Source organism: Cucurbita moschata, unplaced genomic scaffold (genome assembly GCF_002738365.1).
Source record: "Cucurbita moschata cultivar Rifu unplaced genomic scaffold, Cmos_1.0 Cmo_Scf00044, whole genome shotgun sequence".
Lineage (NCBI taxonomy): Eukaryota > Viridiplantae > Streptophyta > Magnoliopsida > Cucurbitales > Cucurbitaceae > Cucurbita > Cucurbita moschata.
The window spans coordinates 1916415-1929393 of record NW_019268560.1 but is presented as its reverse complement, the minus strand read 5'-3'; the positions used below and the strand labels follow the sequence as shown (position 1 = coordinate 1929393).

General features: G+C 39.1%; 3 protein-coding genes across 4 annotated transcripts; 2 read left to right on the top strand and 1 right to left on the bottom strand.

Moving 5' to 3' along the window:
• The first annotated feature begins 309 nt into the window (after positions 1-309).
• On the top strand, positions 310-2969 carry LOC111434009 (berberine bridge enzyme-like 27). The gene is made up of 2 exons (XM_023071307.1): positions 310-1223; positions 2066-2969. Exons 1-2 carry the CDS (start codon positions 347-349, stop codon positions 2872-2874), a joined length of 1686 nt encoding a protein of 561 aa, XP_022927075.1. The 5' UTR covers positions 310-346; the 3' UTR covers positions 2875-2969.
• Positions 2970-4675: 1706 nt separating this feature from the next.
• LOC111434010 (berberine bridge enzyme-like 18) lies at positions 4676-7537 on the top strand. Its single transcript, XM_023071308.1, has 2 exons — positions 4676-5537; positions 6760-7537. The coding sequence occupies exons 1-2, from the start codon at positions 4676-4678 to the stop codon at positions 7491-7493; spliced, it is 1596 nt and encodes a 531-aa protein (XP_022927076.1). The 3' UTR covers positions 7494-7537.
• Positions 7538-9723: 2186 nt separating this feature from the next.
• Positions 9724-11654, bottom strand: LOC111434380 (patellin-4). 2 transcript variants are annotated; one of them, XM_023071843.1, is made up of 3 exons: positions 11565-11654; positions 10522-11483; positions 9724-10436 (listed from the first exon to the last, which is right to left on the bottom strand). In XM_023071843.1, the coding sequence occupies exons 2-3, from the start codon at positions 11467-11469 to the stop codon at positions 9915-9917; spliced, it is 1470 nt and encodes a 489-aa protein (XP_022927611.1). In that variant the 5' UTR covers positions 11470-11483; positions 11565-11654; the 3' UTR covers positions 9724-9914. The 2 variants fall into 2 exon arrangements, with proteins under 2 accessions (XP_022927611.1, XP_022927610.1); XM_023071842.1 differs by having other exon boundaries at positions 11560-11647.
• Between the last annotated feature and the right edge of the window lie 1325 nt (positions 11655-12979).

The window sequence follows — 12979 nt, the reverse complement described above, 5'->3', positions numbered from 1 at the left end:
ACATTTGATAATCTCGACATTCCCCTACATCCCTTCTGTCATGACCACGTTACCTACTTGACTTGTCTCGAAGTGTTTTTAAGAGTAAAGAACACGAGACATTTCAACATGTTTTATCCTCATGTTGTAGTAAAACACTCGACATAAGATTTCTCCGAGCTAAGTAGGCACAAGCCACTTGTCTTTCAATTCTTTTAAGAAAATCTCTCTCATTTGAATGTAATATCGTTCGTTCATGTATCTGTGTTTTACTTGAGTTTCCTTGTTGATTATCTCCGAACCATATCGTACTCGGAAACCACTATAAAAAGTAAAGCTTTCCAGCACAAAAACCTCCAACCTAGCCATGAAATCTTCTCCATTAACCCTTCTTTCACTTACCTTCATTGTTCTATGTTCATCTTCCTTATGGGCTGCACCTTCTTCCAACCAAAACAAGGACTTTCTTCAATGTCTTCTCCATCATTCTCCAGACACTCACTCCATAACCAAGCTTGTTTACACTCCCATCAACGCCTCCTATTCATCTCTCTTGAATTTCTCCATTAAAAACCTTAGATTTTCAACGCCCAAAACCCCAAAGCCACTTGCAATCATAACCCCATCAAACATTCCCCACATCCAAGCAGCCATCATATGCTCCAAATCCCATGGCCTTCAAATCCGTATTCGAAGTGGCGGTCATGACCTCGAGGGGCTTTCTTATGTTGCCCATGTCCCTTTCATCGTCGTTGATTTGATTAATTTGAGCTCGGTCGAGGTCGATGTCGAGAAAAATACTGCGTGGGTTCAGTCCGGGGCGAGTCTTGGTGAACTTTACTATAGAATTGCTGAGAAAAGCCGGACGTTGACGTTTCCGGCAGGGCTTTGTCCGACGGTTGGTGTTGGTGGGCAGTTTAGTGGCGGTGGGTATGGGATGTTGATGAGGAAATATGGTCTTGCGGCGGATAATGTGGTGGATGCTTACTTGGTTGATGGTAATGGGGAGTTTTTTGATAGAGAGGGTATGGGGGAGGAGTTGTTTTGGGCTATTAGAGGCGGCGGTGGAGGGAGCTTTGGGGTTGTTGTGGCGTGGAAGGTGAAGCTGGTTCCGGTTCCGGCGACTGTAACGGTTTGTGCAACTAGCAAGAGTTTGGTGGATGGTGCAATTAGCCTCATTGATAAGTGGCAATATGTGGCTGACAAATTGGATGAAAATTTATTCCTTGGCATCATTTTGGCTGGTATTGTTTCCATGGTTTGATTGAGTTTAATTTGTGTATATTTTTCTTGTTTACTGATGTAAGCAGATATTGTCTTTTTTGGACTTTTATTTAGGGCTTTTAAGTTTTTAAAAAGGAAGGTTTACACACGAATGATTCGTTCCCCTGGATCTCACAATCCACCTTAGGTTGTTACAAATGTTAACAGGGCCCGACACTGGGCACCACCGAGGAGGTTGAGTCCTGAAGAGGGTGGACACGATGCAGTGTGCCAACAAGAACGCTAGGCCTTGAAGGTTGTGGATTGGAGTGTCCCACGTCGATTAGAGAAATGAAGGAGTGTTAGCAAAGACGCTGACCCCGAAAAAGTGTGGATTGTGAGATCTCACATCAGTTAATGAGGAGAACGAATCATTCTTTACAAGGGTGGGGCTGAGCATGAAGGGGGTGGACACGAGGCGGTGTGCCAACAAGAACACTGGCCCCAAAGGGTGTGGATTAGGGGGTCCCACATTGATTGGAGAAGGGAATGAGTGTCAGCAAGCCCCGAAGGACAATGTACACAAAGCAGTGTGCCAGCAAAAACGTTGGGCCTCGAAGAACGTAGAGATTGGGGATCCCACATCGATTAGAGAAAGAAACTAGTGCTAGCGAAGACATTGGGACCTGAAGAGGTGGGACCACATCAGTTGGAGGAGGAGAACGAATCATTCTTTACAAGGGTGTGGAAACCTCTCCGTATCAAACCCATTTTAGTCTGAAATATAAAGTTAAAAGAAGAAAATATCGGCTAGCGGGTAGCGTATTGTTCATTACAATTACAATTGATGATTTGATGATTTGAGCTCAATTCTTGATGATAGGAGGAGGCAAAACAAACCCATTAGCTATATTCTTCTCCTTGTTTCTCGGAAAGGCAGACGAGCTCGTGACAATACTAAACAACGCGTTTCCGGAACTGGGTTTACCAAAAGGAGACTGCATAGAAACGAGCTGGATAGAAGCAGCCCTTATAGCAGCCAACGGGTTCCAAACCGGCGAGGTCTTAGAAGCCCTGCTCAATAGATCAGCCCTGATACCACCAATCAACAGCGGCAAAAGCAAAACCAAATCCGACTATGTCAAGGAGCCCATGACTAGAACAGCAATCGAGGGCATGTGGAACAGATCAAAGTCTCAAGAAATAGAAAGGGCAAGCCTTGTATTCATCCCATATGGAGGAAAAATGAGTGAAATTTCAGAGTCAGAAATTCCTTTCCCACATAGAGCTGGAAATCGATACGAGATCGATTACATTGTCGGGTGGGACGAGCAAGGCGTGCATGCAGAGAAAAGACACTTAAATTGGATACGAGAGCTTTACAGCTATATGGCTCCTTTTGTGTCGAAATCGCCGAGGGCTGCGTATGTCAATTGTAGAGACCTTGACATTGGATCAAACGACATGTATGGACGAACAAGCTATCAGCGAGCACGAGTTTGGGGTTTGAAGTATTTTGGCAACAATTTTGATAGGTTGGCGCATGTCAAGACTGAAGTGGATCCTTATGATTTCTTTAGGCATGAACAAAGCATACCCACTCTTTCCCCAACTCAAGAATTTAGCAAAATAGTTGAACAATGTGATGTTTTGTTTTACATTTATTCTAAACTATGCCCCAACGACCGCTAGGCTAAATGGGTCGATGAAAGTGGAAATATTATTAGAAATAAAGCTAGATTTGTAGTTCGAGAGGAATGTATTGACAATGAAAATAATTTCATGCTCGTTACTGATTAAAAGCTAATAACAAAACTTGAAAGAACTGAAAGTCACTACATATATCAACAAAGTGCATCATTCTTTTCAGTGTCTTAATTATAGGAGTTTCATGATTAAGCGTGTTTTTCTTAGAACAATTTTAGGTCGAATGACCTCTTGAAAATTTTTCTAGCTAGGATGCGTGTGAGTGAGGATAAAGCATGCTAGAATGACTCGTATTGATCAGTGTGGATAGCTTTTACTCTTAGAAGCGATAAATAAGTAACGTGACCAAGTTGCATGGAAATGTTGGGATCATCAAGTGTCAAATCCTTATCTAAATCCTAGGTACGAGACATTACAAAGTTCTGGAGAATGATTTTGAAATGGGTAAACTTAATACTATTCTTTTCATTAAGACTACGGAAAAGAATATATTTTTAGTGCAAATATATATGGATGATATTATATTTGATTGCACTAATTCTTTTTCGTATGAGGAATTTTCTAAGTATATTCCTAATAAACTTGACATGATCGATCTTACTTGTGAAGTGATTCGAATCTCAATCAAGTGTTCTTGCCTTGAGATATTTGATTAACAAATTAATCCGAGTTTTACTCTTCCTTTGAGTGATTTCTTATCATTAAGGCTAAGCGTTCTTACCTTTTCTTTAGCTAAGGCTAAATTTCTTTGCAATTTTATATAATTTAGGTTCCATGTTTAAAATCATTCAAACTTGACATGATTGATCTTGTTTGTAGAGTGATTCAAATCTCAAATAAGTGCTCTTGCTTAATACATTCGATCAATCTGAATCTTACTTCCATTGTAGTGATTTTTTATCAATATATTTTACTTTGATTTAGGTGAGTAATTATCCTAAAGCTCCTCGCTTACAATCCACTAAACTAATCAAGAGGCTAATGTGTTTTTAAAAGAAATCTATTTTCCTTATTTTTCTCAAAATTTAGTTTCACGACCAAATTTTTCGAGAATTCGAATGTAATCACTCCCACCCATTTCTCATTCTCAAACATAGTTAAATGTTGAGTTGTTGCAGTCGAACTATGCTCGGTTGAACACAATTCTTTGTGGAAAACACTCATTCTCTTTGTTAAGACCAATCGAAAAGAGATTGGAAGAAACTATGCAGAAACCACTCTACTCTATTAGGCTGGAGATTTCTTGTAATGAAAACCTCGATAGTGTGAAAGGATATTTATAGCAGAGGTGGAATAGTGATGATATTTAAACATGTTCGGGTCCTTCTAACCTATATTGTTTTTAACGCTCCAAAAGAATCCACCCACAACCACAAATGGAGTTGTTAGAAATGATTACAAACAAACAAAGATTTCTTCTAAAAAAAAGCAAAGATCTTGTCATGTTATTTTTTTTTTTTTTATCCCACTCCTTTTATTGGCTTTATCAAGGGGCCATAAGAGCATTACTTTACTTCCACTCATCAACTTCCAAAAAACACTGGAAATACGACGTTTCGAATGTGCACGTAAAAATGTCTGCCACTATAATCAACGCCTTGTTTAATCAGCTCCTACTTCAACTACTTCAGCTCACAAACATGATGATGAACCATTTGACTTATATTTAAAAAATGAAGAACAATGTGACTTAAGTTTAAAAAGAAAATAAACAAATAAACAAAAATTTCTTCCAAAAAAAAACAATATATATATGGTATTTTGAATGTCTAAAATGCACGTAAAAATGTCTGCTACCGTGATGAACGCCTTGTTTATTCTATCTTCATTTACCGTCTTATGGGCAGCTGCTTTAGCTCACAAACACGAACATTTTCTTCAATGTCTCTCAATACACTCTAGAGACATTTCTAAGCTTATATACACTCCAATCAATTCCTCTTATTCTTCCCTTTTGACCTCCTATGCTCTAAACCCTAGAGTCTCCATCCCCGCGACCCCAAACCCTCATGTCATCATCAAACCATCGCACCTTTCCCACATTCAAGCTGCCGTGGTTTGCTCCAAAAGCCATGGCTTCCAAATCCGAACACGAAGCGGCGGGCACGACGCTGAGGGTCTTTCTTACATCTCCCACCACCTCCCATTTATCATCGTCGACCTGAAAAATCTTAACTCCATCACGGTCAACATCGAGAACAACACTGCATGGGTTCAGTCTGGTGCAACCATAGGTGAGGTCTATTACGAAATTGCTAAGAAAAGTCGAACGCTCGCATTTCCAGCTGGTGTTTGCCCCACGGTGGGGTTTGGTGGACACTTGAGTGGCGGTGGCTATGGGTGGTTGATGAGAAAATATGGGCTTGCGGCGGATAATGTGGTGGATGCTTACTTGGTGGATGCTTATGGGAAGGTTTTGGATAGGGAGGCGATGGGGGAGGACTTGTTTTGGGCCATTAGAGGCGGCGGTGGAGGGAGCTTTGGGATCGTTGTGGGGTGGAAGGTGAAGTTGGTTGCTGTTCCAGCCATTGTGACAACTTGTCAGCTGGAGAAGAACTTGGACGGATATGCAAAGAAGCTTGTATATCAATGGCAATATGTTGCCAACAAAATGGACGAAAATCTACTACTTGGCGTCAACTTGACGGGTAATTTGCCTTTTACTACTTAGAACTAACCAATCTAATCATTGAATTTTAATTTTGTCAATTTGTGGATTGATTGAGTTATGGTTTCATGTGGATGTCAAGTTAATCCCGGGAGCTAAGACTCCGAGGGAACCGCCTTGAATTGGGTAGTGAATCTTGTTTAAATGGAGAATAGGGAAGAAGTGGGAAGAGATTTTTATGTGTTACGTGACCGGTCAAGGTGAAGATTATATTTCTCGTGTCTGTCTCCACCGAAACCCCTGCTCTGCCCCACCACGTTTTACCTGGGATCCTCTCAAGAAAATGCATGTACTAGAGAAAAGTTTCCACACTCTTATAAAAAATGTTTCGTTCTCCTCCCCAACTGATGTGGGATCTCACAATCCACCCCCCTTTAGGGCCAGCGTCGTCACTAGCACTTGTTCCCTTCTCCAATCGATATGGGACCTCCAATCCACCCCCTTCGGGGGGGGAAGGGGGAGCCAACATCCTTGCTGGCACACGTTTTCTTCTCCAACAATGTGGAACTCCCCAATCCAACCCCCCCCTTTAGGGTCGAGCGTCCTTACTAGCACACCGCCTCGTGTTCATGCTAGGGAGAGGTTTCCACACCCTTATAAAAAAAATACTTCATTCTCCTCCCCAACCGATGTGGTATCTCACAATCCACCCTCGTTCGGGGCCCAATGTCCTCACTGGCACTCGTTCCCTTCTCCCATTGATGTGAGACCCCCCAATCCACCCCCCTAGGGAGCCCACCGTCGTGCTGACAGTTCTCTTCTCTAATCGATGTGGGACTTCCCAATCTACCCCCTTCAGGGCCCAACGTTATTACTTGCACACCGCCTCATGCCACCCCCTTCGGGGCTCAGCCTCCTAACTAGCACATCACCCAATGTCTAGCTCTACAACTCAAGCCCACCGCAGCAGATATTGTTCTTTTTGGTCTTTCTCTTTCAAGCTTGCCCCTAAAAAATTTTAAAATGTGTATACTAGGAATAGGAATAGGTTTTCATACCCTTATAAAGAATGTTTCGTTCTCCTCCCCAATCAACTTAAGATCTCACATTTCCCGCCCTAACCCATAGACATTTCTTGTTTCATCTTCCACAAACACAAAAGTAGAGATTTTAACATAAAAGCCTTACAAACAATCATATCCCATAATCCTTCACAAAAATCATTACAATGTTTGAATTTAAACTCAAGTTTTTGATGATAGGTGGGAATCCAACTCAAGGAGCAAAACCAAATCACAAGGCAACATTCTTCTCTTTATTTCTTGGAAACTCACACGATCTCATTGCAACCATGAACACAACATTCCCTCAATTGGGGTTAACAAACAACGATTGCCAACAAACAAGCTGGATACAATCAACCCTCCTTGCAGCAGGGTTCACAAGCAGAGACCCCTTGGAATTCTTGCTAACCAAAACATCTTTCAACACCGTCGCCTACAAAATCAAATCCGACTACGTCAACAAACCCATCTCCAAGCATGCATTCAAGGGGATTTGGGACAGATTAAAGTCCCCAAAAATGGAATCTGCACAGCTTCTGTTGTTCCCTTATGGTGGAAGAATGAGCAAAATTCCTACGTGGGAGACTCCTTTTTCACATAGAGCTGAGTTTATGTACAAAATCTCGTACGTTGTGGGGTGGGCAGAGCAAAGCAGGGAGGCAAGTGAGAGGAATTTGAATTGGGTTCGAGAATTTTATGAGTATATGAGTCCTTTTGTTTCGAACTCGCCCAGGGCTGCCTATGTTAATTACAGAGATCTTGACATTGGAATGAACAATGAGTATGGTAGCACGAGCTACGAGGAAGCTCGTGTTTGGGGGGAAATGTACTTTGGGGATAATTTCAAGAGGCTTGTGCGTGTTAAGAACAAGGTTGATCCTTTAAATTTCTTTAGGCATGAGCAGAGTGTGCCTCCTCTCGCACTGTCATAGGCTTGATTCTCTCGTTTGTATGGAAGAATAAGAGGTTGTGTGGAGTTTGTTGTGTTGAATCGACTCATTGGTCCTTGATTTAATGAAAACATAAGCTTAGTGCTGGATGGATGTCTGGATTCGAAATCTGGATTCAACCTGATGACCTCGGTATTCTTTTGTGATATAGGCATGTTACCTATAGATTATATGTAACGACTCATGCCCAGGATTCAGAATTTGGATTCAACCCTGATGACCTTGGTATTCTCCTGCGATATAATCATGTTACTTATAGATTATATGTACTGACTCATGCCCAGGATTCAGAATTCGGATTCAACCCTGATGACCTTGGTATTCTCTTGTGATATAGTCATGTTACCCATAGATTATATGTAACAACTCATGTCCAGGATTCGGAATCCGAATTCAACTTTGATGACCTCGGTATTCTCCTGCGATATAGTCACGTTACTTATAGATTATATGTAACGACTCATGCCCAAGATTCGGAATCCGGATTCAACCTTGATGACCTCGGTATTCTCCTGCGATATAGTCACGTTACTTATAGATTATATGTAACGACTCATGCCCAAGATTCGGAATCCGGATTCAACCTTGATGACCTCGGTATTCTCCTGCGATATAGTCACGTTACTTATAGATTATATGTAACGACTCATGCCCAAGATTCGGAATCCGGATTCAACCTTGATGACCTCGGTATTCTCCTGCGATATAGTCACGTTACTTATAGATTATATGTAACGACTCATGCCCAAGATTCGGAATCCGGATTCAACCTTGATGACCTCGGTATTCTCCTGCGATATAGTCACGTTACTTATAGATTATATGTAACGACTCATGCCCAAGATTCGGAATCCGGATTCAACCTTGATGACCTCGGTATTCTCCTGCGATATAGTCACGTTACTTATAGATTATATGTAACGACTCATGCCCAAGATTCGGAATCCGGATTCAACCTTGATGACCTCGGTATTCTCCTGCGATATAGTCACGTTACTTATAGATTATATGTAACGACTCATGCCCAAGATTCGGAATCCGGATTCAACCTTGATGACCTCGGTATTCTCCTGCGATATAGTCACGTTACTTATAGATTATATGTAACGACTCATGCCCAAGATTCGGAATCCGGATTCAACCTTGATGACCTCGGTATTCTCCTGCGATATAGTCACGTTACTTATAGATTATATGTAACGACTCATGCCCAAGATTCGGAATCCGGATTCAACCTTGATGACCTCGGTATTCTCCTGCGATATAGTCACGTTACTCATAAATTATATGTAACGACTCATGCCCAGGACTCAGAATCTGGATTCAACCCTGATGACTTCGGCACTCTCCTGTGACATAGTCACACTACCTATAGATTAGATGTGTTAAGAATGAGAAACATAAGTGGGATCGAAAGTGCAATCTTCATTAATGTCCACAACGTTTAGATAAGATACAAGTTACGAAAGGGAAAATATACTTCTAACTAAATCTTGAAAATAAGATAAAAGTACTGAATATACATAATCAGTGAATCTGATGACCTCGGCATTCTCTTTGTCTGTCTCATGGTCACGTTAACTATCTCTCACTTCTGAAGAGTCCACAAGCTAACACGTGTTAGACTATCTCCATAGGCTAACACGAGTTCTTCCAACATGTTTTGTTCTCCTTTCCACGTATTTCAGAAAAATTTCTAAGAAATGACCCAACATAGAAGTAAAATACGTAATTATAGAGTTTCTATGATTGATTAGAGAAAAAAATAACCTTCAAAAGAGAAGAAAAGATTGTCCATCAGTGTGGCATCTGATTCACTGACTATGATACATTAGACTATGATACTTTAGTTAGATATTAGAGAAAAGAGTGGCTCACACCACCTTGGCCTCGAGAGGCCAAGGCAAGATGTCGAGCTATCGGCTCAATTTCCTTTTGGTCAATGGCTCACACCTCGACCAAGATGTCGAGCTATTGACTCAATTTCCTTCCTCCTTCGAGCTTAATTGGATCTTGGGTCTTTTGTCATTCTTAAGTCATAATAGCATTTGCACCTCGACCTATGTCGAGGCCGAGGCAAGATGTTGAGTTCTTGCTTTCGGCTTGATCGAGTTCTTGGGTCTTTTGCCATTCTCGAGTCCAACATGGTTCGAACCCTTTTCACCTCGAAGAATAAAGAACAAAATAATACATAAACACCATCCAGAAACACTTCTAAGAAAATTATTCATTAGAACAAAGAATCAAGAACAAATAAATAAAATACATAATAAACTCCTGTAAGAACACAACAAAAGAACTTCAAACAAATATAAAATCACAAGAATTATCCTGCAAAAGAATACTCTCTCTCTCAAATTTCTATAATAAAATTTGTATGAACACACACACAACCAAAAACAATCACTCAATCTTCTTCGTCTTGAATCGATACAAAACCCTCTTCTTCTTGTTCGAAACATTCTCCACTGTCAGCACAATCTTCCCTGCCTCACTGTTCCTAAAACTGTTCCTCACCGGTTCTTCACTGCCACTCATCTTCTTCCCCTTCTGCACAATAATCGTGTACGACCCTTCATCCGACGGCACAAATTCCTCTTTATAATTCACTTCCCAACCCACCACCGTCAGATCCCAGATCACTTGGCTCTCCCCCTGACCTGCCGGAATTTCAATGGAAGCCGTCGACCCTGCCTTCAAGTTCAGCTCTGAAACGCCGCCGTCTTCTGGGGTGAACTCGCCGTCGTTTTCTCTCTTGAAACCGCCGTATTGGACGGGGATTTCCTCTGCTGGAATGTACTTTAAAAGGGTTTCGGTCACTTTTGCTGGACGAGCTACTACGATCTTGCTCTTGGTTCTTTGAGTTAAGAATGGCGAAAGCAGAGCGTTTAACGCGTAGTACCAAAATGGAACATTGATGAATATCTGGAAATCCAATAAGAACACAATAAGAACAAATTCAAACTTGAACAGCTAATGAAAATCTCTGTAAAATGATATCGAAACTTACATTTTTGGCGACAAATTCAGGGTAATTGTCCTGTAAAATTGCGACCGCTTTCTTGGTGGCGATTCTGAGCTCTTTCTTAACGGGTCCAGGGGAGTTCTTCAAATCGTTAATCTGAAGCAGAGAAGAAACCCCACCAGGTTTCAGATCGAGCTTTTGAATCCCTTTCTCCATAACTTGGAATCTCCATCTTAAGAACTGCTCTGTTTTCTCCTCTGTTCCGAACGTTTTCTGGTAAAGATCTTCGTTTTCGAAAACTCCGAAGACATTATAGCAAACTGGGTGTCCTTCACGATCGACGCCATTCATGAGCGCTGCAGAATCCAAATTGGAGGGGAATTCCTCTTTCAAGATGGAATCGATGTTGGATTTCTTCCGCCATGAAAGGGTTTTTTGAAGCATTTCGTATGCTTCATTCACTTTGAATTCTCTTGCTCTTAAGAACTTCAAGAGTATCACATCAGTGGCCTCTGTTCCTTTGCTTGGCAACAGAGGAACCCCCCAAAGAGAAACTTCCATTATCTCCTCGTTGATTTTCTGGGTTTGTTCTTCGTTGTTCTTCTCCTCTGGTTTTTGCTCTGTTTCTTCAATGGATTTCTCTGTTTCTTCAATGGATTGCTCTGTTTCTTTAATGGGTTGCTCTGTTTCTTTCTCCTTTTTAATGGGTTCATCTTCTTTGAAGAGATTATTCCCAAGAATGGCTTCTTCGAGTTTGGATTTAAGTTCAGCTAAAGCTTTCTTCTCGAATTCCTTCAAATCAGAGAGATGGTTGCTTTCTTCTTTGTAAGAAGAGCTCTTATCAATGGCGGATGGCTTCAACGCTTCATCTTCAACAGTCTTCACAGCGCTTTTTTCTTCCTTTTCCTCTTCAATAACAACCTTCTTCGGCTCTTCTGGAACCTCCACAGCCGCCATTGAAGCACCTTCAAGCTTAACAACCTCCACAGTCATGGCGGATAATCAAACTGCAAACCAAATCCAAAACAAAATTAACAAAACAGAGTAAAAAAAACAACAAATTAAAAGAACAAAAACGATTACCTTACCCACGCCGAATCGAAATTCTCTCTGCACTGAAGAAGAGGATTGATTGATTAGGTTATGAATTGATGAATTGGAGACGATGAAGTTGCAACGGTTATATATGAACTTAATTTAATTTTAATTATTTAAAAAAATTGAAAGACAAAATTAAGAGTGCCCCACCAACGGTCACATACCTGTATCCAACGCAGAGTAGCCGTTAGGGAATTTTTATTTTTTATTTTATTATTATTTTTTTTAATCACGGATGAGCTATGCTAGCCTGGAGGCCAGCAATTTCGGCTCTAATTGAGATCGCTTTGGGACCCACTGATCTTCGAATCGGACGGATCAGATGAGGCTGGATTCTGGTTGGAAAGACACCTGGCTTTAATTTATTGGAATTATATCATAATAATAATAATAATAATAATAATAATACAAAGAATCTTTGTTTTTTCCTCTCTATTTTTTTTTTCTTTTTAAATTGACTCGTCAATTTGTTATATGTTTTTTATTGGAACTAGTCAAATTCTAATTATTGGAATTTGAAATTTTTATTTTTTAATTTATGTATTTTTTTAACTACCTTGAATATTTGATATTTTTGGATTATTTTCATTTTCTTTTAATTTTAGTGATTTTTTTTATTAACATTTTTATTTAAATTTATAGATGAAATTAAAAAAATTCGATGGGTCCCCTATTTCTATAACTACACATAAGTATTTTTCTTTTCATTTATCTATTTGGTTTAATTATTAATTTATTAATTTTAAAAATTAGAAAAATATAATTTTTCAATTTTAAAATAATTATTTATATTACTACTTTTAAAGAGTAAAACTTGATTTTAGATTAACATTTTAAAATTTTAAAAATATATTTATTTTTAAGTTAAACGATATTAAAAATAAATTAATTTTTTAATTAACAATATTGAATAAAAAATGATATTGTATTTTGAATTTACCTAGGAATAATCTTTTTAATTAATTATAATAAATAAAACACTTAATTTTCAAGTCCCCAAAAAATATGTATGATATTAATTTCAAACCTAGATATATTAAAATAACATAAATATATGTTTTTTTTATATGAAAGTTCATTATTTTAAAATAATGTATATTTTTATTTTTAATTTAATCAAATTAAATTACAAAGTCTCCATTTTTTCATTAATTATGTAATTTTTTTTTCTCATTCTATTTTAATTTATGATATTTATGATATTTTTGAAAAATACTGAAAAAAAAAACCCATCTGATATGAACCTATTTTGAACTATTTTCAAACTAAATTCTAAAAATTCGTGAATAATATATATATATATATATACACAAAATTGAATATTAAAAAAGCACTTCGAAACTCGTTACAACCACTACTTTAGTTTCGTTCGTTTTGGTTCGGTTCAATCTCCGAAAATATTAAA

Coding starts and splice junctions, on each gene's coding strand:
- LOC111434009 (XM_023071307.1), top strand. CDS start 347: ATGAAATCTTCTCCATTAACCCTTCTTTCACTTACCTTCATTGTTCTA. Junction 1,224..2,065: donor CCTTGGCATCATTTTGGCTG/GTATTGTTTCCA, acceptor TCTTGATGATAG/GAGGAGGCAAAACAAACCCA.
- LOC111434010 (XM_023071308.1), top strand. CDS start 4,676: ATGTCTGCTACCGTGATGAACGCCTTGTTTATTCTATCTTCATTTACC. Junction 5,538..6,759: donor ACTTGGCGTCAACTTGACGG/GTAATTTGCCTT, acceptor TTTTGATGATAG/GTGGGAATCCAACTCAAGGA.
- LOC111434380 (XM_023071843.1), bottom strand. CDS start 11,469: ATGACTGTGGAGGTTGTTAAGCTTGAAGGTGCTTCAATGGCGGCTGTG. Junction 10,437..10,521: donor CTGAATTTGTCGCCAAAAAT/GTAAGTTTCGAT, acceptor TTGGATTTCCAG/ATATTCATCAATGTTCCATT.